This window comes from Sander lucioperca, chromosome 19, assembly GCF_008315115.2.
Source record: "Sander lucioperca isolate FBNREF2018 chromosome 19, SLUC_FBN_1.2, whole genome shotgun sequence".
Classification (NCBI taxonomy): domain Eukaryota; kingdom Metazoa; phylum Chordata; class Actinopteri; order Perciformes; family Percidae; genus Sander; species Sander lucioperca.
This window is the reverse complement of record NC_050191.1, coordinates 30,051,032-30,079,031: the sequence shown is the minus strand read 5'-3', so window position 1 is coordinate 30,079,031 and position 28,000 is coordinate 30,051,032. Positions and strand designations below refer to the sequence as shown.

Genomic DNA, 28,000 nt, shown 5'->3' with positions numbered 1-28,000 from the left:
TGAAGATGTTAATTCATTGTATTACTTTTTTTTTTTTTTTTATGTATCTACCAGTCGTGCCTCTGGACGAAAAGTTGACCCTGACGGATGTGCTCACTGCAGCAGGAGGAGGAGGAGGAGGTGAGCTGGAGGGCGCCGGCCGCCGCCTCAGTTGGAAATGTCGGCGCTGTTGTTTCGGTTGCCGCATTTGTGGTGGATGATTAGCAGGACGACGCCCAGGAAGAAGCAGACGGAGCCCACGGTGATGTACGCGATGCCCAGGAACGGGTTCTTGCCCCCCATCCAGGAGATGGTGCTCAGGATCACCCGCTTCCTGCCTTCGAAGCTGCGGACGGGATAATCTGGGTTCAACTGGTTAAAGGTGGGAACGGTGTGGTGCAAAGCAGACCCACCTACAAAGGAACAATGGCTGGGTGTAGTACAAGTGTTTCTCAAATGGGGGTACGTGTCCCCCTAGGGGTACTCTGGAGGACTGCAGGGGGTACGTGTCCCCCTAGGGGTACTTTGGAGGACTGCAGGGGGTACGTGACATTTTTTGCTAAATGTTTTTCAGTTCCAAGGCTGGAGTTACTTCTACTGTCTGTTTTCTCCAAGTTTGTTGTTTTTGTCTCTGTTTTTGAAGTTTGTCTATTGACCTATTCTTGCCTTCCTTCCTTCCTTCTCTCTCCCGTCTTTTTCCAAGTTTTTGTCTCCTTTTCTCATCATCATCTAAATGTTTTCCAGGTCCAAGGCTGTTGTTTAGTAAATCTATCGCTGACATCGCTGTATTCTTCCTCTTTATAGAGACTTTTATTTTCTACCAAAAATTATTTGCGCTGGTTAGGGGTTACTGTTCAAAGGGGGAACATTATTGAAAAAAGCTTGAGAACCACTGCTGTAGACTACATATTTGACAAGGAGTGAGTCACACACATATTGAGGCTCCAGGAGGGGGAATTTGAGTTGAAGTGAGAAGTGTGGGTTGAATATAAAAAGAGAGCTGAGCGACACCACAAATTAGGAAGCTTGGAATCGGACCATGATGTTGCATCACAAATAAGGGAGAAAGCTCACAAGTTGCATTGTTGATTTTTGTTATTTTTATTGCCAAGGTTTTTACTTTAAAGCTTTAGTGCGTAACTTTTTGATATTAATGAACGTCTGTTACATTGAAGCCGTTGCCAAATGAGTTGCTACAAAGCTAATTAAGACTATCTTTATATAGACTGGACTTTATTTTCTACCAAAAATGTGATGTTTTTGTCGCCTTCATTGGACCTATTCCTTCCTTCCTTCGTCTTTTTTTTTTTGCTTTTGGACGTTTGTCACTTTTTTCGACCTACTCTTGTCTTCCTTTTTTCTATTGTCCTCCTCCCACCCCTCACATATTTAAAGTTTATTTCCATTTTATCCAAGTTTTTTTTCCCCCGTTTTGTTTTTTGTCATTTTTTGTCACTCTTGTCGACCTAGTGTTGCCATACTTCCTTCTTTCTACCCTCTTTTTTCAAAGTTTTTTTTGCCTTTTTTAATCAGCATTTAAATGCTATTCAGTTACAAGGCTGTTGGACCAGACCATTGTTCCTCTTTATATAGACTGGACTTTTTTTTCTACCAAAAATGTGATGTTTTTGTCACCTTCATTGGACCTATTCCTTCCTTCCATCCTTCCTACCTTCCTACCTTCCATCCTTCCTACCCTCCTACCTTCCTTCCTTCCTACCCTCCTACCTTCCATCCTTCCTACCTTCCTACCTTCCATCCTTCCTACCTTCCTACCTTCCATCCTTCCTACCTTCCATCCTTCCTACCTTCCATCCTTCCTACCTTCCTACCTTCCATCCTTCCTACCTTCCATCCTTCCTACCTTCCATCCTTCCTACCTTCCATCCTTCCTACCTTCCATCCTTCCTACCTTCCATCCTTCCTACCTTCCTACCTTCCATCCTTCCATCCTTCCTACCTTCCATCCTTCCTACCTTCCATCCTTCCTACCTTCCTACCTTCCTACCTTCCATCCTTCCATCCTTCCTACCTTCCATCCTTCCATCCTTCCTACCTTCCATCCTTCCTACCTTCCATTCTTCCTACCTTCCATTCTTCCTACCTTCCATCCTTCCTACCTTCCATCCTTCCTCCCTTCCTACCTTCCATCCTTCCATCCTTCCTACCTTCCTCCCTTCCTTCCATCCTTCCTACCTTCCATCCTTCCTACCTTCCATCCTTCCATCCTTCCATCCTTCCATCCTTCCTACCTTCCATCCTTCCTACCTTCCTACCTTCCATCCTTCCTCCCTTCCTTCCTACCTCCCTTCCTTCCTACCTTCCATTCTTCCTTCCTTCCTTCTACTGTCTTTTTTTTTGCTTTTGGACGTTTTTGTCACTTTCTTCGACCTACTCTTCTCTTACTTCCCTCCTTCCTTTTTCTACTGTCTTTCCCCCCCAAGTTTGTCGCATATTTAAAGTTTTTTTCCTGCTTTTCTAAATCTTTTGTCACTGTTGTCGACCTAGTGTTTTTGTTGCTTTTTTCCAAGGTTTTGTCATTTTTTCAAAGTTTTTAAGTCGCCTTTTTAATCAGCATTTAAATGTTTTTCAGTTCCAAGGCTTCCAAAGTTGTTTAGTAAATCTATCGCTGACATCGCTGTACTGTTCCTCTTCATATAGACTTTCTTTTCTACCAAAAATGATCCACGCTGGTCAGGGGGTACATGGCTTAGAAACTAAATTCAAAAGGGGAACATTTTTAAAAAAAAAGCTTGGCAACCAGTGACATAAAGGATACTGTAGACGACCTCCAGAGTGTAGTTTCCTCGGGGCAGAGTTGGAACCATGCTGCTCTTCTTGTTGATGATGCGGTAGAGTTTGCGGAAGGTCGGCAGGGCGGCGGTTCTCATCCACACGATGAAGTCCTCGTTGATGAAGCCGTTGTTCCCCGGATCAGCGTCCAGCTCGTAAACAGGCCTGCGCCAGTTCACCGGCTTCGTGGTACCTCGATTAGAAGGAAAAAAAGAGCAGCGATGAAGTTTGTTTAGCTCACTGAATTAAAGGAGAAATCTGGCGCAAAATGAGCCTAGCGATTAATAACACGTGTACTGAGTCGACCGTTCTCTGGGATGTGTTTTCATGCTAATCCAATGTGACCAGTTTTAGCCCAAACCACTAATTAGCTTATAGAGCTAGTCGTCAGGGCAGTGGTAAAGTAAAAAGAAATCTCTATTTTATACCACTAACAAGGCTCACAATAGCACCACACTTCAACGGTAGCATAATGAGGGTCCCTACATGTAAACTGAAGCACTGAGAACTTTGTAAGTGTACAGACAGTTTATTAAAAAGATAGATTAGAAAGACTGTACCGTTCACTATACAGACGGGCGCCATCTTGGGAAAACAGTCACGACCAGTTGAACGACGAACGCCGTGTGAACAGTACAGTCTTTGATTTCCTTTCATTTCATTTTGAAAGTGCAGTTTTCTGCTGATATTTTGTTTCAACTAACACAAAAAAATCTTTGAGTGTCTTTCGCGATACGTCGCAGCCTTACAGTGAAAACACACCGGGCTCTCTCAGAGACCGGATGAGTGGGGAAAACTGTGGTAATTTTTGTGTGTGTGTGTGTGTGTGTGTGTGTGTCTCTCTCTCTCTCTCTCTCTCTCTCTCTCTCTCTCTCTCTCTCTCTCTCTCTCTCTCTCTCTCTCTCTCTCTCTGTGTCTTGCTGTGAGAAGTCAAGATCGCCAAAATCACCATAAACCTGCCTGTTTTATTTTGAAATGTGTTTTATTTTGGTAAAGCATCTGGTTACACTGTGGTCTTCCTGTATGTGATTACCTGTCTGGCTTGACACATACGCTCGCGTCTCGCGGAAGAAATAGAGGAGATCCCGAAACTTTCGCTGCAGCGTGCGGGCCTACGCGTGCCGTGTGTTTCCGCTGTTACTCTATTGCGCCAGTTGATATTGCGATGACGATAAAACACGATATATTGTGCAGCCCTATAGCAGACTTATTCGTTTTACAGACATCCTGAAGCTGATTGCAGAAAATCACTTCAACACGTTGGTGAGAGATGACCCTGATAAGCTGCTGCCGATACCTTGAAAAGCGGCCGTGAGGTTGGGGTTGTTGCCTCCGGGGTTTCCGAACTTCACGTGCTTGTCGGTCCACCAGGCGATGCCTGTAGTGTTCAGAGGAATCGGGATCCTTGTGCCGTTGGGGTCGTTGTAAAACAGCTCCAGTGTGTCTGCCGTCAAAGGAAAAGATTAATTAGAAAGAATTCTTCACAATCACACTCCTAACTTTTTGTTCGGGGTCAACAGAGCAGGAAACTGGCTCACCGTTGAACATGCTGTTGGCGATGGCCCCACACGGAGCAATTGGCTTGTTTTCATGAAAAGCGTATGGCTCACACTCCTTACTGGGACTCTGTGAATGATTAGGAGGAGATTAAAAGATAAATGGCACCACCTGCAGATATGTGTCTGTAAACAGAAATGTATCTGCCTAAAGCGTGATTTATACCCTGGAAATCCAGAGTTCTCGTGAGAGCACAATTCGAATTTGCTCAGCGAGTCACTCTGGCATTCAGTAATGATGCTCATAAACTATGCCCTTGTAGCCGAGCTGCACCAATCACATCGGTGTATCTGATATAGGCGGGCCAGAGGCGAGCTAAACAGATGACGACAGTTTAATCTACCAGTTAGCTCCGCTGGTAGCTAAGCGTATAGAGCTCAACAGTCCCGCCCCTCCTCCGAGAGACCTTGGGTTCTGGAAGTAAATTTCCCATTCATTTCTCCCATTTACATCTGGAAAAATCTGTACATAAAGAGTTTTAGACCATGCCTTAGGCTAACCAGCTACAACGTGACTCATAAGCATACAACGTGTCATTTTGAGTACAAAAACGAACAGAAAATCCCCAAAAGTCAAAGGTACAAGACTGTGTACATATCGTCATCTCAGAGTACTCATCCCATAAACCACCGCGCACCACTGAAAAAAGGAAGCTGCGTTAGTTTAGCTAACAGCTAATTCGGCTAACCGCTAGCTGAGACAGCATGTAATAACTTTAAAAGACCCTCAAAATAAAACCTGAAAATAACCGTTAAAATATACAACCGTTACGTCAGCTGTAGCCTGCTTTACCCAGTGTTTAGTTTGAGTTAACGTTATTTTAGACTGAATCAATCTGTCAGCTAGCGGTTAGCCGAATTAGCTGTTAGCTAAACTAACGTTAGCTTCCCGGTGGAGGCTAACGGCAGAAGCGTGGAACCGATCGTGATTCGTGCAGTGTCGTAAATCCTCGTAAAACAGGATTATCATCTTGGGCACGCGCATGACGGATCGTGCAGGCAGCTCGCCAGGCGCTTCACGCCAGGCGCAGGTGCTTCACGCCATGCGCAGGTGCGTTTAGGGTGTGTACGAATCCACTTTTGCTAGTTTGATGGCGGAAAAAAGGGTCCGTGCGCCGGGCGCATGGTTCGCAATTATGCAAAAAAAAAAAAATGTCATGCTAACACATGTTGAGGTTGGGAAAACTATATAATACTGTACTATTGTCAATTTCATGTTCATTTAAGAAATGACAATGTTTTTATGATAACAAAGAGGTTTGGTTTACTTGTGTCATTACATCTGGGTCACATAACAGAGATATATCACCAAAAGATGTATTCTGGGATTTTTTTTGGCATTTAAGGCCTTTATAGACCTTTTTCACAGCAGACATGTTGACATGTCATAGTAGGAAAAGCACAGGTGTGTTCCAAACCATTAATGATGGCTGCATTCCTCTTAGGAGAGGTCCTGGTATTGTTCATGCTGACTCACTGAAATATCTTACTGGGACACTTGATGGAATTGAGCCATCAGCCATCGTTAAGGTTATCAATTTCAGCTGTGCTTTTCCTACTATGACAAGTCCAAATGTCTGCTGTGAAAAAGGTCCATTTTCATTGGACAGCTGAAGCCATGAACGCATTCTACCAGCATTTGGCTGAGAGATGGTGCTACATTTTGAACCCTGTGTGTTATCAGTGACGTCATGTGGAAGTGAGTCCTACCATGAGGGAGTTAACGTCTCCATTCAGCTGGCTGTCATCTCTGGACTTGACGTAGCGACGGTGGTTTTGGTAGAAGTTGGAGAGGCCGTAATACACGTAGACGTTGCTCTGTTGAGTCAGATAAACGTATAAAAGACAAATTGTTCAACCTAGCTGTGGGAACATTTATTACGGAGAGTATTCGGAAGTATGTAGCAACATTTTTTTTTGCTCACCTCATATGGCTGGTCCAGGTAGAAAGGTATGGTGCAGGTACAAGGCTTTGTGCTGTTCCAGCTGAAGTTCTGGGAGCAGTTGAAACAGGGACTGGACATGTCGACTCCTGTATAATCGACCTGTAGACACCGAGAAAGAAGTGGATCTATACGGCACTTTTCAAAACAGTAGCTACTAGGGCTACACATTTAATGTTACAATGATGATGCACCTTACTAGAGTGGCTCTACAATTTCATTGTACTTCAATGCAATGACAATAAAGGCATTCAATTCAATACAATATCCCAATTGCAGGATAGGGGGCGCAATATTTGTTAAAGGCAAAATATGAGTTAAACCATTCTGAATTAAAATCCTGGTGCTGTAGAGACGTCCCGGCCTACAAATCGTATCCTGCAGTCTAAAGAAAAAATATTTTTGTTTGGTACAGATCCTCGCAAAAATCACACTATAGTCAATTTAATTTGAATATTTTTCAATAAGAATGAGAATAACGATACAACAATGATCTTTCCCTCCAGTATCGTGAATCATATCGCAATCACAATATCAGTCAAAATAATCGCAATTAGATATTTTCCACATATCGTGTAGCCCTAGTAGCTACACTTTTTATTATATACTTTAGGGGCGCCTGGGTAGCTCACCTAGTAGAGCGTGCGCCCCATGTACAGAGTCCTCGCCGCAGCATGTTCAATTCCGACCTGCGGCCCTTTGCTGCGTGTGATTTCCCCTCTCTCTCCCCTTTCATGTCTAATCTGTCCTATCAAATAAAGGCCTAAAATGCCAAACAAAAAAAATTATATACAGTTTGTGTGTATGTAGGACCCCTTAACTGAAAGAGAGATGGAGCTGGGACCCCCTATTACATATATTTTATTAACTTAAGTTGCATAATAAACTGGGCCTACAATAACTTGTAGGGCGGCCTAAAGCCTTTACACATACCTTTTTTGCATAGAATACTAAGCTATTAAAAAAGCCTAATAATTGTTGGCATGATTTTATAAATCATGTTTTAATGTTAAACATACATGTGGCACACATCTGTGGATGGCCTTAGTGACTACCTCTGTAGGCCAGTAAGCAGTGGGGATTTATATTTGCTAATAACATGTTGGATTTATGTGAAGACTTTTGAAAATTTGAAAAAACTTTCAAAAATTAACAATTATTTGGAGGCCCCCCTGCATTAACTCTGAGGACCCCCTAGAGGTCCCGGACCCTGTGTTGAAGATCCCTGTCTTAGTGGGAAAAAGGCAAATAATAAAACAGTAAAGGCCCAGACACACAAAGCCGACGGCCGACCCTCGGCAGAAAAGGCCGTCGGACTGATCAGTCTCCCTGAGTTGGTCAAAAAAGTGCCTCAGAACACACCGAAGAGACGAGACGTAATACGTCTCCATAACAGCAGGCGGCACTAATCTGTATTGTCGCCCAAAAATGAAAACCGGCAGCTGATTGGACGAACGCGTCACGTGGGTCTGGTTTCTCCGGAAATTCACAGCCAGACTGTCATGGCGGCTCGTTCAGAATACGATCTCATATTGGACTAAAATAGTTCACCGAAACGTGTTTCTGAAAACATTTTAAGAGAGAAATAGGCCGTGCAGTTGCTGAATCTGTCTTCATTTCAGATCAACAAAGGTCAGTTTAAAAGATTCTCTTCAGATTTTGAGAGGCTCTAGTCACGCTCATCCCGCTCCCCGTTTCTGGGATAGCTCTCCCACCGATTATACACATACCTGCAAACTCAGAAGAGCTGAAAAAGGTGACACGTCGTTCATCATTTCAAGTGAACGCAACATCTGTGTTGTTTTTCAGACAACGGCAGCTACAGACTGTTGGAATCCTCTCCAGTGAAATACAGACACACTTTTACACCGTTTAGCTGTCAGCATTGTAACAGTGTTTACTCCAGCTGCAGCTGGCTAACGGTAGGCTAACGTTACCTGCTGTCTAGTGTAGTGTTAACTAACTAGCGTCCCGTGCGGCGATGTTTCAGTTCCCTCTAACGTCCGTTTTCGGAGCATCAGAGAGAAGTGCAGGCATTTAAGTGGCACCTAAATAAGGCACCGAAATCCGCGTTGCTATTTGGTCCGGTAGAGAACGGTCATTAAGGCACCGGTGCCGTATTAGCACCGGGTCTCGGACCCTCCCCCAAATAAAAACTCTTCGGATCTACACGATTCACGTGGATGACATTTTCCCAATCAAAATGGCGATTTTCGCCAAAAAGCGACTAGTTTGCAGGTATGATACATGTCAAATCGGCCAAAATGAAGGACGACGGCCCCTCAGACGGACGACGACACGGAACACACCGAACAGACTCGGGTCACCGACCTCGCCAGACTGTCCAACGGCCGATTATCAGCTCTGTGTTTCCGGGCCTTTAGTCTGGTAAGTTCAGAAAATGTCGTCAATTTACTGTAATACAGCCTTTAAAACTAGGTAAAGACAACACTTGTGTCATATCAGGATTTTACAATATCCTAAATTTAAGACCTATTATACGATATATATATATATTAATACCGATATATTGCCCGGCCCTACTACAATGTGCTTAACCCTTGTGTTGTCTTCGGGTCAAATTTGACCCGTTGTCTAAATGTCTATATCAGAAATATGGGTTTCTTTTTAACTACCTAATTTTGATTACCCAAAAATAACATGGATGATTCGATACAACGCGCTTCACAAGTACAACACAAATCTATACTTTCATTGAATGTTGTGCGTTTCGTTCAATTTTTTAGCATTTGAAAAAAAAAATGACATTTTTCGAAATAGTATCTCGACTGAACGTTGGCATAATGCCATTCTGTGATTATCCTTCCTTTACTATTAGTCTAAAAAGTTCATCATTTCTGCTTTTTAACTCAAGAATTAGGTATAATTTCATATAAATGAGGTTTATTGACCATAAATTCCAAAAATAAGCGTAAATCTAGTAATGAGTTAGTGTTAGTGGTGTTTATATAACGTCTTTGTCATGTATCATGCATCATGTATTTTTGTTTTGCCAATGTCAGTATTATGTGTACCTTTTAATGTATAGTGAATGAGCGCTGTATGACTGCTGGTTGTCTCTGTTAGTCTTATGTCACCTGCCTAGGGCCTGCAGATGGAAAGTAGTTATTTTAACTAATTCTGGCATATTTACATGGTGTTTTTATACAACAATGTTCATAAATATGCATCGTCCCTATGAAATAAACCAATAAAATAAATAAAAAATAAAAAAATATATACATGGTAGTGAAAAGAAGCATTAAACGTAAAAAAAAGTGCCAAAAACATTGAAAAAAAGCGCCCAAAGTGTCGAAAAAAACGTGATTTTCAGTTTGGACCCGGGAGGACGATGCATGGTCGAACGGAACACAAGGATTAACACTAGAACGAAAAGAAAAAATGAAGTAGATGAAGCCAAGGACATGAGGGGTACAAACCCTAAAAATCAAAACAAATAGCCAATCTGTAACAAGGCCACAGCCGTGACTAGTTGTCCAACACAATGATAGATTACACATTGCATGTGCTTTAGTGGTAAGGACAAGTCATCAATTATATGTTAGAGACCGTAACAAAGATGACCAAGCCAAAGGAGAAATACAAGGACAAGTATTGTGGCCATTGCTGCCAATGCTGCCAGCAACACATAAGGAGATTGGTCAGATACAGTACAGTACACAGTACAACGCCAAACTCCATTTAAAAATCGTCAATTTTAGTGTTTCGTCGAATATCAGTCACTAAATCTGACCAAAAGTGCACTATTTTATATAGATTTCAACGTCTATTAAATATAAACATGCTTCACGCGTTAGTGACGTATTTCGGAGAAAGATTATGGGACTAGTCAGCTGACAACACAATGTTGTATAGGTTAGCCTAGATGTTGATTTTATTATTGAAATGAAAGCTGATTTTCGGTCACACATCTGCCGAATTTACCGGAGGAACATAACGTTTCAGAAGATGTTTACGTTAAATTACAGAAGACGTGGAAATCTGCCGATATGCAAGGTCAGCAGAAATTGCACACTTTTTAAATGGAATTTGGCGTGAGTGGTCGGAGTGTACAAGGCAGCTCCACAGGGAATGTTAATATATTATTGTGTCGCTGTGTCATTGTGTGTTACATGGCTAATCCAGGTGGGCCATATAACGTTACCTCAAACTCCTTAATGTTGTTGGACGTTACAAACAGGCCGATGCCGATGGGGATGAAGAGCAGTCCGATGATGAAGAAGGCAGGGAGCACGGTGCCCGCGGTGAGGATGGGCTGCCAAGCGGGTAGTCTCTGCTGTTTAAACGCAGTGTTCTCGGGCTTCTTGCTGCGCAGAGTCCCGCCGCCGGGCCCGGACACGGTTATATGTCCATCTTCGTCTTTGGCGTTGTAACTAGACGCCATCATGATTGCTACCCGAAATCACTAAGTTGTTGCTAACGATCGCCAGCTAACACCGTTAGCTCCACCAGGAAGTTTACAAACAAGGATATGAACTCAACACGCGGTGACGTCACCATATAGTTACGGAGCGGAGCGTAACTACGTAGAGCTCAACAGTGACCGCCCACTTTTTTTCGGCTCTGTCTCCGGAAGTGTTTTTCCCCATTCAATTGTTTCATTGACGTTTCGAAAATAGCTTATATATAGAGTTTTAAATCTGTAACCAAGCCAACCAGCTACGACATGAATAGTGAGCATAACACATTTGATTCGGCGCAAAAAAAACATTTTGAAAACGGCAAAAAGGCAAAGGTACAAGACCGTGTACTGCTTCAATGGCAGAAGCTCGCTCTAGCCGTTCGCGTTTTCGCGGGTATGGTAAACGTTTCTATGGTAACAGCGAGTTGAACCAATCAGAGACGTTGCTGTTACGCTTAGGATTGTGGGTAGTGTAGTTTTTCTCCATTAAATCGCAGATAAAACATGTTTTTCTTAAAACAAGGTTAATTTCATACAGACTTCTAGCTTCTACAGGAGCAGAAACCTTCGTTTCACAACCACGTAGCTTGGGGTCAGTCTACCTCGGATGGTTTCGACATTATGACTGATATTCTAAATCCTTATGGAGAAAATCAATGGGATTTTTATATAATACAATTTCTCCATTGACAATTGGAGTATAAGCCATAAAATCGTAACCGTCGATGGTAGACTTAAAACCAGCTACGACATGACGATTGTATATGCTCATATAGATGCCAAAAGTTAATGGGGCACCAACCTTGTTTTCAGATAAATGTATTTTATTCGCGATGTCTTGGATGAGTACTTCATTACCCACAATTCTAAGCGTAACAGCAACATCTCTGATTTGTCCAATTCGTTGTTACCATAGAAACGTTTACTGTACCCGCAAAACAGCGAACGGCTAGAGCGAGCTTCTGCCATTGAAGTCTCTGATAGTTTCTGTACACGGTCTTGTACCTTTTGCCTTTTTTGCCTTTTTCAAAATGTATTTTTGCGTCGAATCAAATGTTTTATGGTCACCATTCATCTTGTAGCTGGTTGGCTTGGTTCCAGACTTATAACGCAATTTTCGAAACATCAATGAAACAATTGAATGGGGAAAAACACTTCCGGAGACAGAGCCGTGACTAGAGCCTCTCAAAATCTGAAGAAAATCTTTTAAACTGACCTTTGTTGATCTGAAATGAAGACAGATTCAGCAGCTGCACGGCCTATTTCTCTCTTCAAATGTTTTCAGAAACATGTTTCGGTGAACTATTTTAGTCCAATATGAGATCGTATTCTGAACGAGCCGCCATGACAGTCTGGCTTTGAATTTCCGGAGAAACCAGACCCACGTGATGCGTTCGTCCAATCAGCTGCCAGTTTTCATTTTTGGGCGACAATACAGATTAGCGCTGCCTGCTGTTATGGAGACGTATTACGTCTCGTCTCTTCGGTGTGTTCTGAGGCATTTTTTGACCAACTCGGGGAGACTGATCAGTCACACTGCCTTTTCTGCCGAGGGTCGACCGTCTGGTCGGTGTGTCTGCAGCTTTAGAGAGAAGACACACCAGCCCGATAATTGGGCGTCGGGCCGTCTGGCGAGGTCGGTGACTCGAGTCTGTTCTGTGTGTCCCGTGCCGTTGGCCGTCCGAGGAGCCGTCGGCCTTCATTTGGGCCGACCTGACATGTTCAGTCAGAGACAGGGCAGTCGAGGACTCACCCAGAAATGGGGAGTGGATGAGCCGCTCAAAATCTGACGAAAATCTGAAATCCTTTGTCAATCTGAAATGAAGACAGATTCAGCAACTGCACGGCCTATTTCTCTCTTAAAATGTTTTCAGAAACACGTTTCGGTGAACTATTTTAGTACAATATGAGATTGTATTCTGAACGAGCTGCCATGACAGTCTGGCTGTGAATTTCCCATTGACTGTATATAAGAATGGACCAACAGATCCCATTGCTCTGGACGGAGACCAGTGAAGGCCGTTAGAAGCACTTTTCCGGTGAGCGCTGAGCGTTACTGCGCAGCCTCCAACTGAGAGAGACGACGTAAATGTGACGTGAGCAACCTGTCTGAAAGTTGGAAGTCTTCTGGTAGCTGTGCCAAGAGAAATCTCAATCATTCCCAATCTTGCAGAGAAGGAGAGCGTAGGTATATGTAAGGAGATAACATAGACACAGGCTAATTATAGCTAACTAAAATGCTAGTTAACATAAGTAATTAAACTTAAACAGCTAATGTAAGTCCAAACTGCCTGCGAGCTTCTCCTGTACTATACGGTAATTCCTCTACTATGCGACAGTAAGTCTCGTGGTTATGACACAATCGTTAGCCTATTTTTACAAAAACGTCTGCTACGGAGCCATAACGTGAGGTACAAGGTAATGGAGCCTTTTATACATTGTCGTGTTTCTTTAGAAATAAACAATGGACAAATAGAGTCTTTAAACGCTTCAGATGTAAAGTTATTCGCTGTCAAAGTGACGTCAAAATGAATGGCAGTCAATGGAATGCTAACGAGAGGTGATCACTTTGTAGCATCAAAATAGTGCCATAGGAGATTCGAGCGCTGAAGCGAAGCTTACCCCCTTGGAATTTCCAGAGAAAAAAAAGAACCACGTGACGCGTTCGTCCAATCAGCTGCCGGTTTTCATTTTCTAGGAAATAATCAGACTGTTAATGAAACAATACAGAGCAGCGCCGCCTGCTGCTATGGAGACGTATTACGTTTCGCGCACGCGCAGAGCGTACGCTCAAGTTGGCGTCGCCTCAGTGTGTTCTGAGGCATTTTTTGGACCTCGGGACCCGACTGATCAGTCCAACTGGCTTTACTGCCGACGGTCGGCCGTCTGGTTGGTGTGTCAGGGCCCTTAAACATCTTGTGAAAGTCCCCTTCTCTCCCAGTAATCTTCCATGTCAGAGGCCCAGTCATGTTTAAAGGTGGAGAATTGGCTTCTTAGAACATGAAAGATGAGCTGGTCAGATGTAATGTGATAAAGTAGATGAACAGCCTATATGTGTTTTGCCTAATTATTTTATGCATGTCTTATTAGATCATGTGTATATATACAATATTTAATTTTTTTTCCTTTTGGCCATTTTTGTGGGTTTTTTTCTGCACTCTTTCCTAAACTCTAAGTTGTTGTCCATTATCCCATCCTCTTTCAGTCACTCTGTTTTCTGATTTGTACTTGTCTGGAGACAGTAACTTTTAAGTAAAAATCAACACATTTAAAAAAAAAAAAAAGTAATTGATTATTAACTTATCTGCATCGAGCATCGAATCATTCTAGAGAGAATCGTGATGCATCTAAGAATCGATTATTTTTCCCACCCCTAGTTTCACACCGTTCCGAGAAAACGTGTTGTTCAAACCGTAGCAAAACAGCGCACACCGTTTTGAGATTGACCGTGCCCCAGGCCTATTCGAAAGGCCAATGTGATGACGGATAGGGATACGTGCTGCTGTGGTATCGCTGCCTTCACACTGGCACTTGGAATCAGCTCCGTAATACGCAATGCGCCCCCAGTGGACATCGTACTAGGCTACACCGTTCAAAGCGTCGGAAGCGAGTAGAATATAGGGCTATAGAGATATAAACAGGCTAAAAGGCTGCTGCGTGGAGAAAAGTCGCCCAGGATGTTGATATGTCAGGTCGGTTAAATGTGATATAGCGGTATAATGTCAACTATATATATATAATGTCAATAGTTCGATGTCTGCTACTAACCAACTTAGCCATTGCAGGTATCCTATGCATTGTTTCTGCACGGAAGAACTTTTCTCATACTCCAAAATTAATCGATTACATGACAACATATCGTTATGAAATCATTATTTATTTTCATTAAAAGTTAAGAATTCAGATTTGTTTATCAGTACCATTGCAACGCTAACTAGGGCTGAACGATTTTTGAAAATAATCTAATTGTGATTTTTTTCCCAAATATTGCGATTACGATTCGATATTCGATTATTTTTTTAAGCTCTTTGTCTTCTGTATTATTCAACAAAGAATAATATAATAATGTATAGTATGAACACACAATTACACACTAGACAGTTAAATAAGTAAAAATATAGTATATATCTATACACACACACACACACACACAAGTGTAATTTTTTTACAGTGCACAGAGAGGAGCTGCCTCCAGCCCCTCCCCCTCGTGAAGTTGCGTGCTGCCGTGTGTACTTGTTCAGAGAGGCTATCGTTACGTTAGCATGTTGCTGGTGTTCTTGCCGTGGGATTAACTGTACTAATAAAACTGTTGAAACACCGCGGCCACGCTGCTGTGAAAGCTCCCCGAACGTCATTTATCAGTCTGGTTGTTACCCCTCTCAGTGGCAGCTCCTCCACTCATATCTTTATAACGGAGCTAACCGCTAAAATTTTATTAAAATGGCTGTAAAAGTTTTAAACTACAACTCAGAGTAGTTTGAATGACAGAAATCAGATCAAGGTACGACGTAGCGTTAGCGTGCTAGTTGATGCTTTCTCTACGGAGTGCAGACTGATTGCTCTCGCGAGTCATGTGACCAAATCGCAGCCTTTGCGATTAGGAAATCGCGTTTTAACATATCGCGATATCATCGAAAATGCAATTAATCGTTCAGCCCTAACGCTAACTTCCGCTCGGATTGTCGGATAGGAACCGTCTGTTGCCCGTCATACGAGTTCAACTTTTTTAACGCATCCGGATGACCAATGGACCCGATATTTTTCACACCGCACTCGTTCGCATCGGTTCGGACCCACTCGCATGCGGTCTGCGAATCTCCGTAGGAAATGAACGACTTCCAGTCGCTTCGCAGCACAAACCAGTTATATAAGCTACACCGTATCAAAACAATCATTCATAAAAACTGTTAAAAATCACCTTGAATGCCTCAGTGTTTATTTTTTATCAGACAAATCCACTGGTAGACAGTTAAAATGCAATATGCATTATCATGTATGTCTGACAAAAATGTCCCAGCAGCCAAAAAATACAACAAAAAAACGCTTACAAATGGAGGGAAAGTGTCTTTATTGTTTCTAAAGAAAACAAAACTGAAAACTCCCAAGTGCCTTTTTCATCAACACAAATAATGCATTCTTATGTTTATTATACAGTCAAATACACTTTAAAACTACATGCCATTGATTTACCTTGGCTACTTTCCATACACTTAAGTAATTCAGCAACTTTCCGAAGCAATTTTTAAATCCAGCGTAAAACCAACATTTCCACTGTACGATAAACTGTAAAAAAAAAAAAAATTCTGCCCTTCTATGGAACACATGAGATATAACTATTACCTATAATTTATCAATGAATGTTTGGTAAAAGAGAATAGAAAGTGGGTGCCCTGGTATCTCACCTGGTTGAGCGTGCGCCCCACACTGTAAAAAAAAAGATACACCATATCTACTCAATAAAAATGAGGCAACAGATTACAAACAATATTATTAATTAAATTTCACATGGTTTGGTATTGAGTAAATATGAATTAAATGAGACCCTTAATAGTTATCCATTTAATATGAGTATATTCGAATAGAAAACAGTACAGAATTAATTATAACCTAAACAAAAATATTGAGTTGATTTGAAAAAGATAAACTCCCTAATGTGTAAATAGTACTAATAAAAATTAATTTAATTCTACATATCAATGATATATAATTGAGTAATAATCATCTACATTAATCTGCACATCGATTTGTATTTAATCAATGCAATGAATTAAATCTAAATATTCTTTCTTAGGAACAACTAGTCTATGGCCCAGAAAGTACAGAACTTACCAAATACTCAAATAAGAATTTTATTGGCAATTCACTTCTGTGCTTTCAACTCATTGCAGTAGCACTGGGGAGTATACCGGTATACAGATATTAATTCCCCATATGATATGAATTTTTCACATACTGTAATACCAGTGCCGCAGAGAACGCTACGGCCAAATTGATCTGCGAGTAACTTCAGAACGGGAGCCCTGTTAACTTCGTACCCTTCTTACTCATGGTTGTAAATTTACAATGACAATTAACCCACAACTAACTCTCTTTAATAGGATAAAACACCATAGCACACAACTATTTGTGACTTTAACAATTTCTAACACTAATAATTTTACATTTAGCCTACAAATTTACACAGCCGAACGGCATGCTGGGTAACATTATAGCTGCTAGCTAGCTAGGTTGACAGGAAGTGGTTTTCAATTAAAATTAGCTTGATTACATTGATTTGAATTAACTCAATATTCTCTCTATTTGGGATTAGATAAATATAATGCTTATGTTTTATTTAACTACAATGGTTGGATTTTATTCCAAACATTTTTTTTTAAAATTTAATTAAATATTTGCCTCAAAATCAAAAACACAATCATATTGAATATATTTTACCTAATACATTAATTAAAATCTACATGACCACAGAATCATTTCTTACAGTGCATATACTAAGATTCAGTCCTTACCGCAGTGGCCTGGGTTCGAGTCCGACCCGTGTCCCGTTGCTGCATGTCGTCCCCCTCTCTGTCTCCCCTTTCCTGTCTTTTTTTTAATCTATTTTTTGGGGGGGCTTTTTGGTCGTTATTTGATAGGCGGATGAAGACAGGAAAGTGGGTAGAGACAGTGGGGACGACATGCAGCAAAGGGCCGCAGGTTGGAATCGAACCCGGGCTGCTGCAGTGGACTGCAAGGACTGACCCTTAGTACATGGGGTGCATGCTCAACCAAATGAGCTATCAGGGCGCCCCTCCTTTTTCCTGTTTTCATACTATCCTATCAAATAAAGGCCATAAGGCCCAAAAGAGAATCTTAAAAAAGGGAGAACAGGCCCGTTCTGCTGACTCAGACACGTCTCCAACACCCTGACGCCCTCAGCTCATCGTTCGTATGACATATGATCTCTGTGGCAATCCGAGCGTGCTTTTGGTTCGACTTGAAGATATTATAAGAGAGACACCTTTTAGATTTCTTCTCATGACATCACAGATCTCATCTTAAGGTCTGTTTGCTGAGGCGGCGTCCATCAGCGGACCTGTGGTAGAAAATTACAACACATGTTTCCTTGAAGGCCACATTTTAGTCTCATTTTGGTTCAACAGTCACATTTATTTTCAGACTGCTGCTCAAACAGCACTGGCGATAATGACCCCATCTCGAAGCGTAAGTCTCTGTCTCTGAAAAGATGTATATCATGTAGCCTATGTGTGTTCTGATTTTATTGAGTTATGACTCTGAGAAGCAGTAGCCTACACAATTTTGAAGCAAATTGGAATCCATGGTACCAACTACTACAGTATATCATGATAGCTTTTCAGGAAGGGGGTTAAAAAGGGCTATATTTTGGCGAGAGAAAAACTGACATGACCATTTTAACCCTCCTGTTGTCCTCGGGTCAAATTTGACCCATTTTCAAAAAGTTTCTATATCAAATATTTGGGCTTCCTTGAACCAAATAATAATTAAAAAACGTGGATGGCTTCCTACAACGCTCTTCACACGTTTTATTTAATTTTATAGCATTTGGAGGGAAAAAAATGATAAAAGAACGTTGAAAAAAAGTGACAAAAATGTCGGAAAAAGGTTAAAAAACGTGGGGAAAAAAACACAAAAACGTCAAAAGGTGCAGAAAAAAACAACATGACGCCATGACTTTGCGTAAACATACACACCACTTTCCTAAAGCCGAGTGGCGTGTTATCTGTACGCATTCTGAGCGATCCGCGTATATGTCTACGCTGTATACAGCGGACGGCAGTCTGCAACGTCACAGCGTAAAAACACACACGCCACTTTCTAAAGCCACGTGACGTGTTATCGCGAGGCTACGGTTGGGTTTAGGAAACGTCACAAGCAGGTTGGGTTTAGGAAAAGAAGAACTGGTTGGGTTTAGGAAAAGAAGAACTGGTTGGGTTTAAGAAAAGAAGAACTGGTTGGGTTTAGGAAAAGAAGAACTGGTTGGGTTTAGGAAAAGAAGAACTGGTTGGGTTTAAGAAAAGAAGAACTGGTTGGGTTTAGGAAAAGAAGAACTGGTTGGGTTTAGGAAAAGAAGAACTGGTTGGGTTTAGGAAAAGAAGAACTGGTTGGGTTTAGGAAAAGAAGAACTGGTTGGGTTTAAGAAAAGAAGAACTGGTTGGGTTTAGGAAAAGAAGAACTGGTTGGGTTTAAGAAAAGAAGAACTGGTTGGGTTTAGGAAAAGAAGAACTGGTTGGGTTTAGGAAAAGAAGAACTGGTTGGGTTTAGGAAAAGAAGAACTGGTTGGGTTTAGGAAAAGAAGAACTGGTTGGGTTTAGGAAAAGAAGAACTGGTTGGGTTTAAGAAAAGAAGAACTGGTTGGGTTTAAGAAAAGAAGAACTGGTTGGGTTTAAGAAAAGAAGAACTGGTTGGGTTTAAGAAAAGAAGAAACGTGGAAAGGAAACGTCACACGCGGGACACGATCCCCGGTCTCCTGGGTGAAAGTCCTGTGTTTGACCCATCATCCCCCCCCGACCAACATCCCTATGCAGCTTTTCGCCCTTTCATACTACTCGCTACGGCGTCAATTCACACGCAATCGCAAGGTAATGTAAGTTAATGGAGGCCAAACGGCGTTGATAAACACGCTAAAAAACGAGTATGCGTCTTGATAACACGCCAATAATGGCATACGAATTGCCGTGTCATACATACGCCATTTCATGAGATCAGTCTGGAAAAAAAACTATAGGTGGAAAAGCAACAAAAGTGTTGAAAAAGACGACAAAAACGTTGAAAAAAAGTTTACATTTTGAATTTTGACCCAGAAAAACAAAAAGTTGCATCGGCAGGAAGACAACACAAGGGTTAAAAGGGCTCCATCAGTCAATTAAAAAGTCGTCCGGCCCGCATATCAATTAGGTTCACAATCAATTTTGGCCCTCCTAGCATTTGCCACTTTTTCTGACGTTTTTGCGATCTTTTTTGGCACTTTTTTTCAATGTCTTTGCCGCTTTTACCAACGTTTTTTTCTACGTTTTTAGCACTTTTGCGACCTTCTTTGGCATTGTTTTTTCTATGATGGCTAAGGAACTTTTTTTCTTACTTTTTTAGGACTTTATGTCGACAAGACTGTAAGTGAGAAGACTTAATAACACATACTATAATACGGTCAAAGATGTTTCACTTTTCTCTTAAATAAAAGATTGTCAGTAAACTATACATCTGGCCCTTGATGTGATTCTATTTTTTCCGTTGTGGCAATCATTCAGTAAAGTTGAGTTTGACACCCCTGCTGTAGTGTGTTCATGTTTAAAAAGAGCACATTAATGTAACTGGGGTCAATTCCTAATGTAAAGATTTATACTTTTAATAATGCACCAGGTTAGAGGGAACCTTGTACAATTGTAGGATCTCTTTCATATCTAGGCAAGATCACTTTTGCAACTGAAATGTCCCAAATCAATGTTGAATTGGAAATCAAAACCGGGACCTTTTTGAATCAGAATCGTATCGATTTGGAAAATCAGTGGTGAAACCCAGCCCTACATGGAACCATTACATGAAACGTTAGCTCGGAAAATTAGTTTGAATGGCTGTTGAGTTGTGCCTTATTCAGTCCCTCCAGAAAAACGAGATTATGCGATTGCATAATCCAGTGCATAATCAGCCAAAGTCCGCATATTCCGCATTTTTTCACATACGCCGCACTTTCGCCGCATAAATTGCCGATTTCCGCGCAAAATATGCGGGGCTTGCATGATTTCATAATACCCGCATTTTCATTGCAAAAAAGTCACATATATCTTAGCAGAAAGTTGAAAAATGTTGCGTTTACTTCACACAAGAGCAGCCATTTTCCCCTGTTGCCATGGGAACGTTATGAAGTGACGTAATTACGCGACGTGAACATCATCAAAAAGCTGCAAACCCCGCGATGAAGCCACGATGAAACCGCAGTTTTTGCAAGTTCCCGTAATTTGATCGCATAAAATTGCATAAATATCCCGCATATTCCATCGCATTTTTTAAGAAAACGTGCCGCATAATCAAGGATTTTTGCCCGCTACAATCACAAAAAAACTCCGCATTTTTCTGGAAGGACTGCTTATTTAGCAGCGTGTGTTAATATTATGGAGGTTTCCTGGTTGATTCTCACACGCTTTTTAAGTCACACACACACACACACACACACACACACACACACACACACACACACACACACACACACACACACACACACACAAACAAATAAATGCTACAAAGCAATGCCATACTTGGTTCAGAGATAAATATTTTTTTTATTTTGGTGCCTGTCACAAATCGACAATTCAGTGGAAAAACCTCCCAAAAGCGATGGTGAAATAAACACATGCAATGAAAAAATGTAAATGATGACAACAAGTCTAGAGCTGCGGCCAAAATTATCACCAAGATGAAGTTAATCAACATGCACTCCAATGCAAACGAGACATGCAAAGAGGTGCTTCAGTGGCAATTAAAAATAACATAAAACCTGCCTTTGAAATTACATAAAATATTTCCTGAAACATGTAAAGTTGCAAACTGAAGGTCTGAATGAAATAAAAGTGTTTGGAATATCACACACACACAGTCCCATTTGTGTATTTATACTGATGTGGCCTGTGACTCATATTTGGCGGCAGATTCAGTGACAAACTCAATCATGAAGCATTCACGTTGAGTTGTTGCCATGGTAGCGCTCTTGTGCTTCAGTTTTTGCCTCCTGCCACAGAGGCAGAGCTGCACACCATTGACTTCCTCAGCTCGATTTTCATTGACTGGCTCTCTGCCCGCGACTCTAACCTCGTCACCGTCGATACGCCCAGAAGCGCCTTGCTGCTCGGTTTCATACCTTTTGACAGTGGGATCCGCGTGGCCGCGCTCCGAGCTGGCTGCACATCCGAACTGGGCTGGAAAAAAAACAACAGAGCAACATTAGGAAATGATTTGGATCCTAGAAAACAGAGCTGGGTTGTTGTTAATCAGTCCCTCCATTTCGTTGGGGCCCAAAATGCCTGATTTTGTGGAAGCTTTTGTGAAAAATTGCAATAAAAGTTGCGATGTCTTTTGTATTTTTGTTGCAGTGAAGTTGCGAGAGACAGTGAAACTTGTTTTGGGGAGAATATAATGACTCAGGGCTGAGTTTTCCTAGTAACCTTACCAAAAAGGCACAGGATGCCGCAAATGTTGGTATAATATGGAAATGGCTGGTGGATTTAAAACAAAACAAAATTTATTGAATGAATCAAATTTGAACATATGTGTTACTGGCTTGTTGATCTTTACATTGTTAATTTCCTAACCTATCGTCTTCATATTGGAAACAAGGAAATGAATTTGGCGACGTACGTGTGTTACGTCAACCCGTTCTCACTCCCGCTTGGTCGTTGGCTCTCAGAGTCACATACTGACACAAAGTCTGGCACGGGAACTGCTGGGATTGGTTGAAGTCGCGGAAAACTCCGGTTATTGGTCAAATTTGCGGAAAAGTTGCGGTGATTGGTCAAAATTGCGAGTCACACCAAATTCACGGTGATTGGTTGAATTTGCGTGAATCGTTGCGATCGCGACATCGCGAAATCCTGGAGGGACTGGTTAATAGTTCTTATGTAACTGTGTCGTAGAAATGCTTACGCAGGGATCGCACATGAAGGAAAGGTGAGCTTCCCATTGAGCATGTTTTTTTCCTGGATCACTGTACTACATATTACAATCCATCTCAGACATTTCTGTCACTGAGCGGCTCATAAAATTTAGCAGCTAATGCGGTGGGAAAAACGATGCCAGACGCGTACAAAGCAACAAAAAAACATGACTTACGCTTTCATTTAAGTTAATACTAACCACGTAAAATCAAAGAAGCTGCAATCACAAGACAATTGTGATTGGTTTAAAGAAATGCAAACAACCCAGAGTGTTTTTTTTCTCCTATCCCAGAATGTATTGGTGGTGTAGCCAGACTTTTCTCCACAGCGCTGTGGACATAGAGCTGTGATGAAGATGATCCTTTTCTCACCTTATAAGCTGCTAAAAAGATTGCCCACCATCCACTGGGTTTCTGTCTAAGTGACTGAAATGTCCAAGTTATGCTTACTGGGTCTGTTTACGTGAGTGTGTGGAAATGAATTAATTCACATCAGGTTGGGTAACAATATGAGGGTTTTAAAGCTGCTTATCTGTAAATGTAAGTTCTTAAAGTGAAAAAAGTGAAATGTCAAAATTGGTCACTTCCTGCTCGTGTTTGGTTAAAAGGAGTGAATTTGGCAGTTGGGTAATTTGTCCCTTAGAAAGACCTTTTAGAAAGGCCTCTCTCTCGCTCTGTGATGTGGGTTTTAATGCATGTTAAATCATTCCAGTGTTAATTCATACCAGTGAGATCATATGTTCATAAACTCACTGTTTTATACCTGGAGAGAGTGCTATCTAGGGAGCACCCACCACCTGATTTCATATTGAAACATTTCAGAAGCAACTGCAACGTAAAAGATTAGACATTGTTCAGAAGTCACAACGTACAGTATTTAGAAAGACGGAGAGAAAGATGGAGGACATAATGCTCTCCAAAGCTCTTACCACTGACTGTGTCGGCCTGGAGGATGCCGAGGTAATGGGTGTGATTGTTATGCTGCTTGTCATTTTGCTCTGAGTCATCTTCCCCATCGACAGTTGGCGTGGAGAGCGGAGCACCGTTCCTGTTGACATTTCCTTGCTGCTTTCTGAACTTCTGAGCGTCAGAACTTGACCACCGCAGCCCTCGGAAGGTCTCTTAAACTGTGGACCCAAGTGGATGTGGATCTTGTTGTCCTCTGTTGTGATAATGTTGCTGTTGCCATTGTATTTCCTGAAAGGCGTTGGCCCAGGTGGCTTCTCTGGGGTCATCTTGATCACCGTGCGGCTTGCGGTAATGTCGTGAGGCTCCGATGAAGCGCATGCTTCAGCCACAGGAGTGGTGCTGACCGTGATAATGGACACCGGCGACTGATGTCTGTCCGAGCTGCAGCCGTTGTTTTTGTCCGGACTCTTGGCCCTGGAGATGGTGGTTATCGTGACCGGGGATTTGGTGCGATCAAGACTTCCCAACAGATCGTTTTTGCTCTTTGAGGCCACGGTTGTGGGCTTAGGGACGATCGTGATGCGAGGCTTCTGAAGGCCGAGGGTCGGGATGATGGTGGTGCTGGAGAAGAAATCCTCGGCTCTGGGGCTGGTGATCTCCAAGGTGGCAGTGCTGTTCTCATGATCTGGGGTCACGCGGATGTGCAGAGGCTGGCCTGGTTTGGTCATCTCCGGTGGATGAAGCAAGGATGCACGATTTGTCTTGTCAGAAGTGGTCTGAGTGAGTGTGAAGGCCTCCTTCTTTTTCATCCAGGGTATCCACGATTTTCTTGCCCCGAGTTCCGCTGAAGCTGGAGGGTATCGCTCAAGAACTGTTGGTTTTTTAAGACCCCGTTGTCTTAAGTTGCTCATTAAGTGGTTTTCCTCAAGGACTGATTTCCGGATAAAGCCGGCCGCCGTGTCGTCCTCAGCAACCTCACTCGCCATCACATCTGTCTGCACTGCGGTGGAGGTAACCGGGACATTAACCATCCTCTTACCGTTCAAACTGGGCCTCAAAGCGCAACTGTAGCGTTTTGTGGCTTGCAGCTCCTTGGTAAGGTTGGCAAAGTCATGGCTCATGCTCATCTTCTTCTCTTCTTCCTCCATGAACCTCTGCTGGAGAACAGAATAATCCACCTGCAACTGGGAGAGCTGGTCCTCCTTGTTCATCAGTTCATGGATTTTCTCCTTCAGGGCCTGGACGTCCGCCTGCAGCTCTCTGGTTTTAGCCTCCTCCATCTTGCAGCGAATTCTAAGCTCAGCCTCTGGACTCGTGACCTCGCCTTTCTCTATGGCTTTGTTTCTGGCGATCTGACTTTTCATTTCTTCCAGCTGCTTAGAAAGGGTATTCGCTTTGTCTTGCTCTGTTCTGAATTTCTTCTCCAATAGATCATACTCATCTTCTGTTTTCATTAAATCTCCTTCTACTACCTCAAGTTGTTTGAGCCTGCTTTTAAGTCTTTCAATTTCTAGCGTGAGCCCTTTTACTTTGTTGTCTTCATCTGGATTTCGGTTGTCCATGTTGGACCACTTTCTCTGTGTTTCCCTCTCATTCTCCTCAAGTCCGTCCATTCTTATTTCCATACCACCTAGCTTGGTATTTAGTTCCCTACACTTTCCCTCTTCACTTGCAAGTTTAGTTTTCAACTCGTCTTTCTCTTTGATGAGGGTTGTCATTTTGATCTCCATTTCTGATTTGAATTTGAGAAGTTTTTTGCTCTCCTCAATCAACTTCTCTGTGACTTCTGTTACCTTGCCCTGCTCTGCTTTGAACATCTTACTTAAATCATCACTTTTCTGTTCTTCCTGTCTAAGTCTCTCCGCCATGTTCTTCCTATCATCTACCAGAATAACTGTAAAGGACTTCAACTTCATAAGATCGTCTTTGAGGGCCATTTCTGCCTTTTCGAACTTTGACTCAGAGCACTCTAGTTCTTTCAGCCGAGTCTTCACCGTCTCCAGCTCACCGCCCAGATCCTTCACAACGCGTTTCTCTTTTTCCAGGTTTGAATGAAGCTGAGAGCACTCTGTTTTGCTCCTACTGAAAGCCCCCTCCAGTTTCTCCAGTTCAACCATTCTCTTCTGCAGTTTTTCCACCTCCAGCCTCACCTCCTTGCCGTGGTTCTCCTCACCCTGAAGCTTTTTCCTCAGCTCCCTGCACTGAGTCTCTGCTTTGATTATCTCCTCATCCTTGCCCTCCATCTCCAGCACTCTCTTCCGCAAATTCTCCAGTTCGGTCATGAGAGATGAATCCCCACACTCGCCTTTGCTGATTTTCTCCCTCAACTCCTGCAGGTCTTCCTCGGATTTTTGCAGCGCCTTGTTGCTCTCCTCCAGCTCTTCGATCTTGTGCGCCAGTCCGGCCAGCTTTAGCCTAAGCTGTCGGCTTTGGGACTCCTCGTCGGCCAGTTTGGCCGTCATCTCCTCGTGTTCCTGTGCAAACTTAGCCACCCTGTGCTCCAGCTCGGCCTCCAGCTTAAGGACCTTCTGGCTGTCCTCCTTGGCGTTGTCAGCGACCGCTGCCAAACGCTGCTCTTTCTCCTGCAGCTTCTGAGTGAGGTCCTGGAACTTCTGGCTCTGTTGGTCGATCTGCTCGATATGCAGCTGCCGCTCATCTACCAACATCAGGGCAAAGGACTTGAGCTTGACCAGCTCCGCTCTGACCTTCTCCAGCCTCCTGCTATGGTCCTTGTCCTTACGAGTCTGGTAGGCCTTCTCCTGCTCCAGCAGCCTTTTGAGTCTAAGAGACAACAGAGAGGGGAACAGAACAGATGAAAAGGATAAACTTCAAAACCCTCTTAATGGTGCTCTAAGCGATGTCACGTGTTTTTTAAGCTACAACATTTTGTCACATACAGCAAACATCTCCTCACTATCCGCGAGCTGCCTGTTCCCTGAACACATTGTAAAAAAATGTGGTCTCTGTAGACAGCCCAGGCTCCACAAACGCCAACAAAAAAAAATTGTGCCAACCTGCACCATGAAACATAAGTCTTCCAGCGTTCCAGCCAATAACCGACAAGAAGGATTTGGGGGTGGGTGTTGGGGGCTTAGTGCACGGAAGGGATGGAGAGGGGATGGGATGAGGAGGAGGGAGGGGCGAGCTAGCCTCGTTTTGTTTGAAAATACTTCGAACGTCAACAAGAAGTGCTGTCACCCAACATAGCTTAGAGCACCTTTAATTAGGGTTGGGTACCGTTTGGATTTTTACAATTCCGATGCCGAACCAGTACTTTTAAAACAATTCCGATTCCTAACTGATTCCTAAACCCATTCCTGAAAAACTGAAAAATGACATCAAAGAAAGTTCATACCACGAGCGGGCACGTGCGCCACTCTGCGGAAAAGGGAGAAAGAAAAAAGATATTTCTGTCGGAACTGAAATTTGCGCTCTAATCCGGTCCGAATACTACCGTTTGCGTAGGAACCGGTTCCATAGTGGAACTGGGTTTCGGTATCCAACCCTACCTTTAATTGTCTACAAACCCCTTCATGATCCCTCCCATATATATATCAACTTCTCACTTCATAGAGCACCACCAGACCCCTCAGATCCGCCCACGGTGGCATGTTGATCGTGACTGTCGTGGAAAAAAAAGGCTGGCTCCCCAGCTTTGGAACAGTGTTACGGGAACGACTCAAAACGTCTCTTAAGATATCTAGGATAACAACTCAATCCCTAACATAAAGTGTGCTAGTAAAGGGAAGGTTGGCTGGCAGTGGGTTGAGTAGGGCTGACTTGGAACTTCGACCCAGCTAACTCCGTCAGCAGCTCCACACAAGCGACCAGCCCCTTCTTCGTTTGTTGATGGTGTCTCGTTTTAAGTTTTTATTAGCGGTTGGTTGAAAAGAAAACAAAGCTGCCAATCAACAGCGTTCTGGCTTCAAGGCCCACAGTCAAAGGTGCTCAAAAATCAAATGTCTCTTCAGTGTCAAGAGCTACACACAACATCGGTGATTCCGCGAGAGGAGTCTCTCATCAGCTTGCTGAGACTCAATCTTCTTTTTAACTCTGAGCACCTGCGGTTTGTTGATTAAGCCCTGTCCACTAACAGCCAGCCAAAACAAAAGAAGGAAGGACTAAAGACTACTTAAAGGGCACACTGCTCACACACATAACAACAGCCTGCCGGTAGCCATTAGACAGGCTGAGTCTGTGGATGTTTTGAAGACGTGCCTTTAGACGCACTTTTATTCTCTGGCTTTTACAGTAATTGTGTTTAACCCGTTTTTTTCTCCTGTATTTCCTGTCTTAACCTGTATTTCATGGTTTTAATTTGTGTTTCAACTGGTTTCTATTTCAATCTTCTCATATTTCCACCCCAGCTATTTGCACTGTGGTGCAAACTTGTTTGCGTTTAAAAAAAGTGCTATATAAATGAAATAAACTTGAAACTTGAAAATGCAAGATGTGAGTTGGTGTTAATATCAAACAGATGACTGACTTAATTTGACATCAAAATGTTTAGAAGTACTCTCACAAACATGAATACTTGGAGGCAGAAAATAAATCCTCATCAAGTATCAGATGGGGTGAAGATGGTGCACAGACCAGACTCAAGGCCTTTACACACTTAATTGACACAAAAATACAGAATGCTCACCTGGCAATATTCATGCCAGCAGGTAAACAGTTCTGCAGTCTAGGTCTTTTATTGTGAAAGGTAAGAACAGAAGGAGTGGATCTGGTATGC

General features: G+C 42.6%; 3 protein-coding genes across 7 annotated transcripts in view; all 3 read right to left on the bottom strand.

Moving 5' to 3' along the window:
• On the bottom strand, positions 1-10,770 carry LOC116045411 (cell cycle control protein 50A-like). The gene is made up of 7 exons (XM_031293057.2): positions 10,437-10,770; positions 6,254-6,373; positions 6,039-6,146; positions 4,311-4,398; positions 4,070-4,216; positions 2,759-2,965; positions 1-341 (listed from the first exon to the last, which is right to left on the bottom strand). Exons 1-7 carry the CDS (start codon positions 10,677-10,679, stop codon positions 148-150), a joined length of 1,107 nt encoding a protein of 368 aa, XP_031148917.1. The 5' UTR covers positions 10,680-10,770; the 3' UTR covers positions 1-147.
• The window catches only part of LOC116045413, a 977,204-nt gene that overhangs the window by 467,923 nt on the left and 481,281 nt on the right, over positions 1-28,000 (bottom strand). The gene's annotated exons all lie outside the window — the stretch shown is intronic.
• LOC116045399 (filamin-A-interacting protein 1) overlaps positions 17,303-28,000 on the bottom strand; it is a 51,033-nt gene continuing 40,335 nt past the window's right edge. For 2 of the 5 annotated variants that reach the window (XM_035995054.1, XM_035995058.1), the window contains 3 exons: positions 23,286-26,046; positions 23,110-23,184; positions 20,966-21,622 (listed from right to left, as the gene is read on the bottom strand). In XM_035995054.1, the coding sequence (XP_035850947.1) occupies positions 21,422-21,622; positions 23,110-23,184; positions 23,286-26,046 (3,037 nt within the window). In that variant the 3' untranslated portion in view covers positions 20,966-21,421. Of the gene's footprint in view, positions 17,770-20,965; positions 21,623-23,109; positions 23,185-23,285; positions 26,047-28,000 lie in introns of those variants that run through there. The other 3 variants (XM_031293033.2, XM_035995057.1, XM_035995055.1) reach the window with 3 other exon arrangements.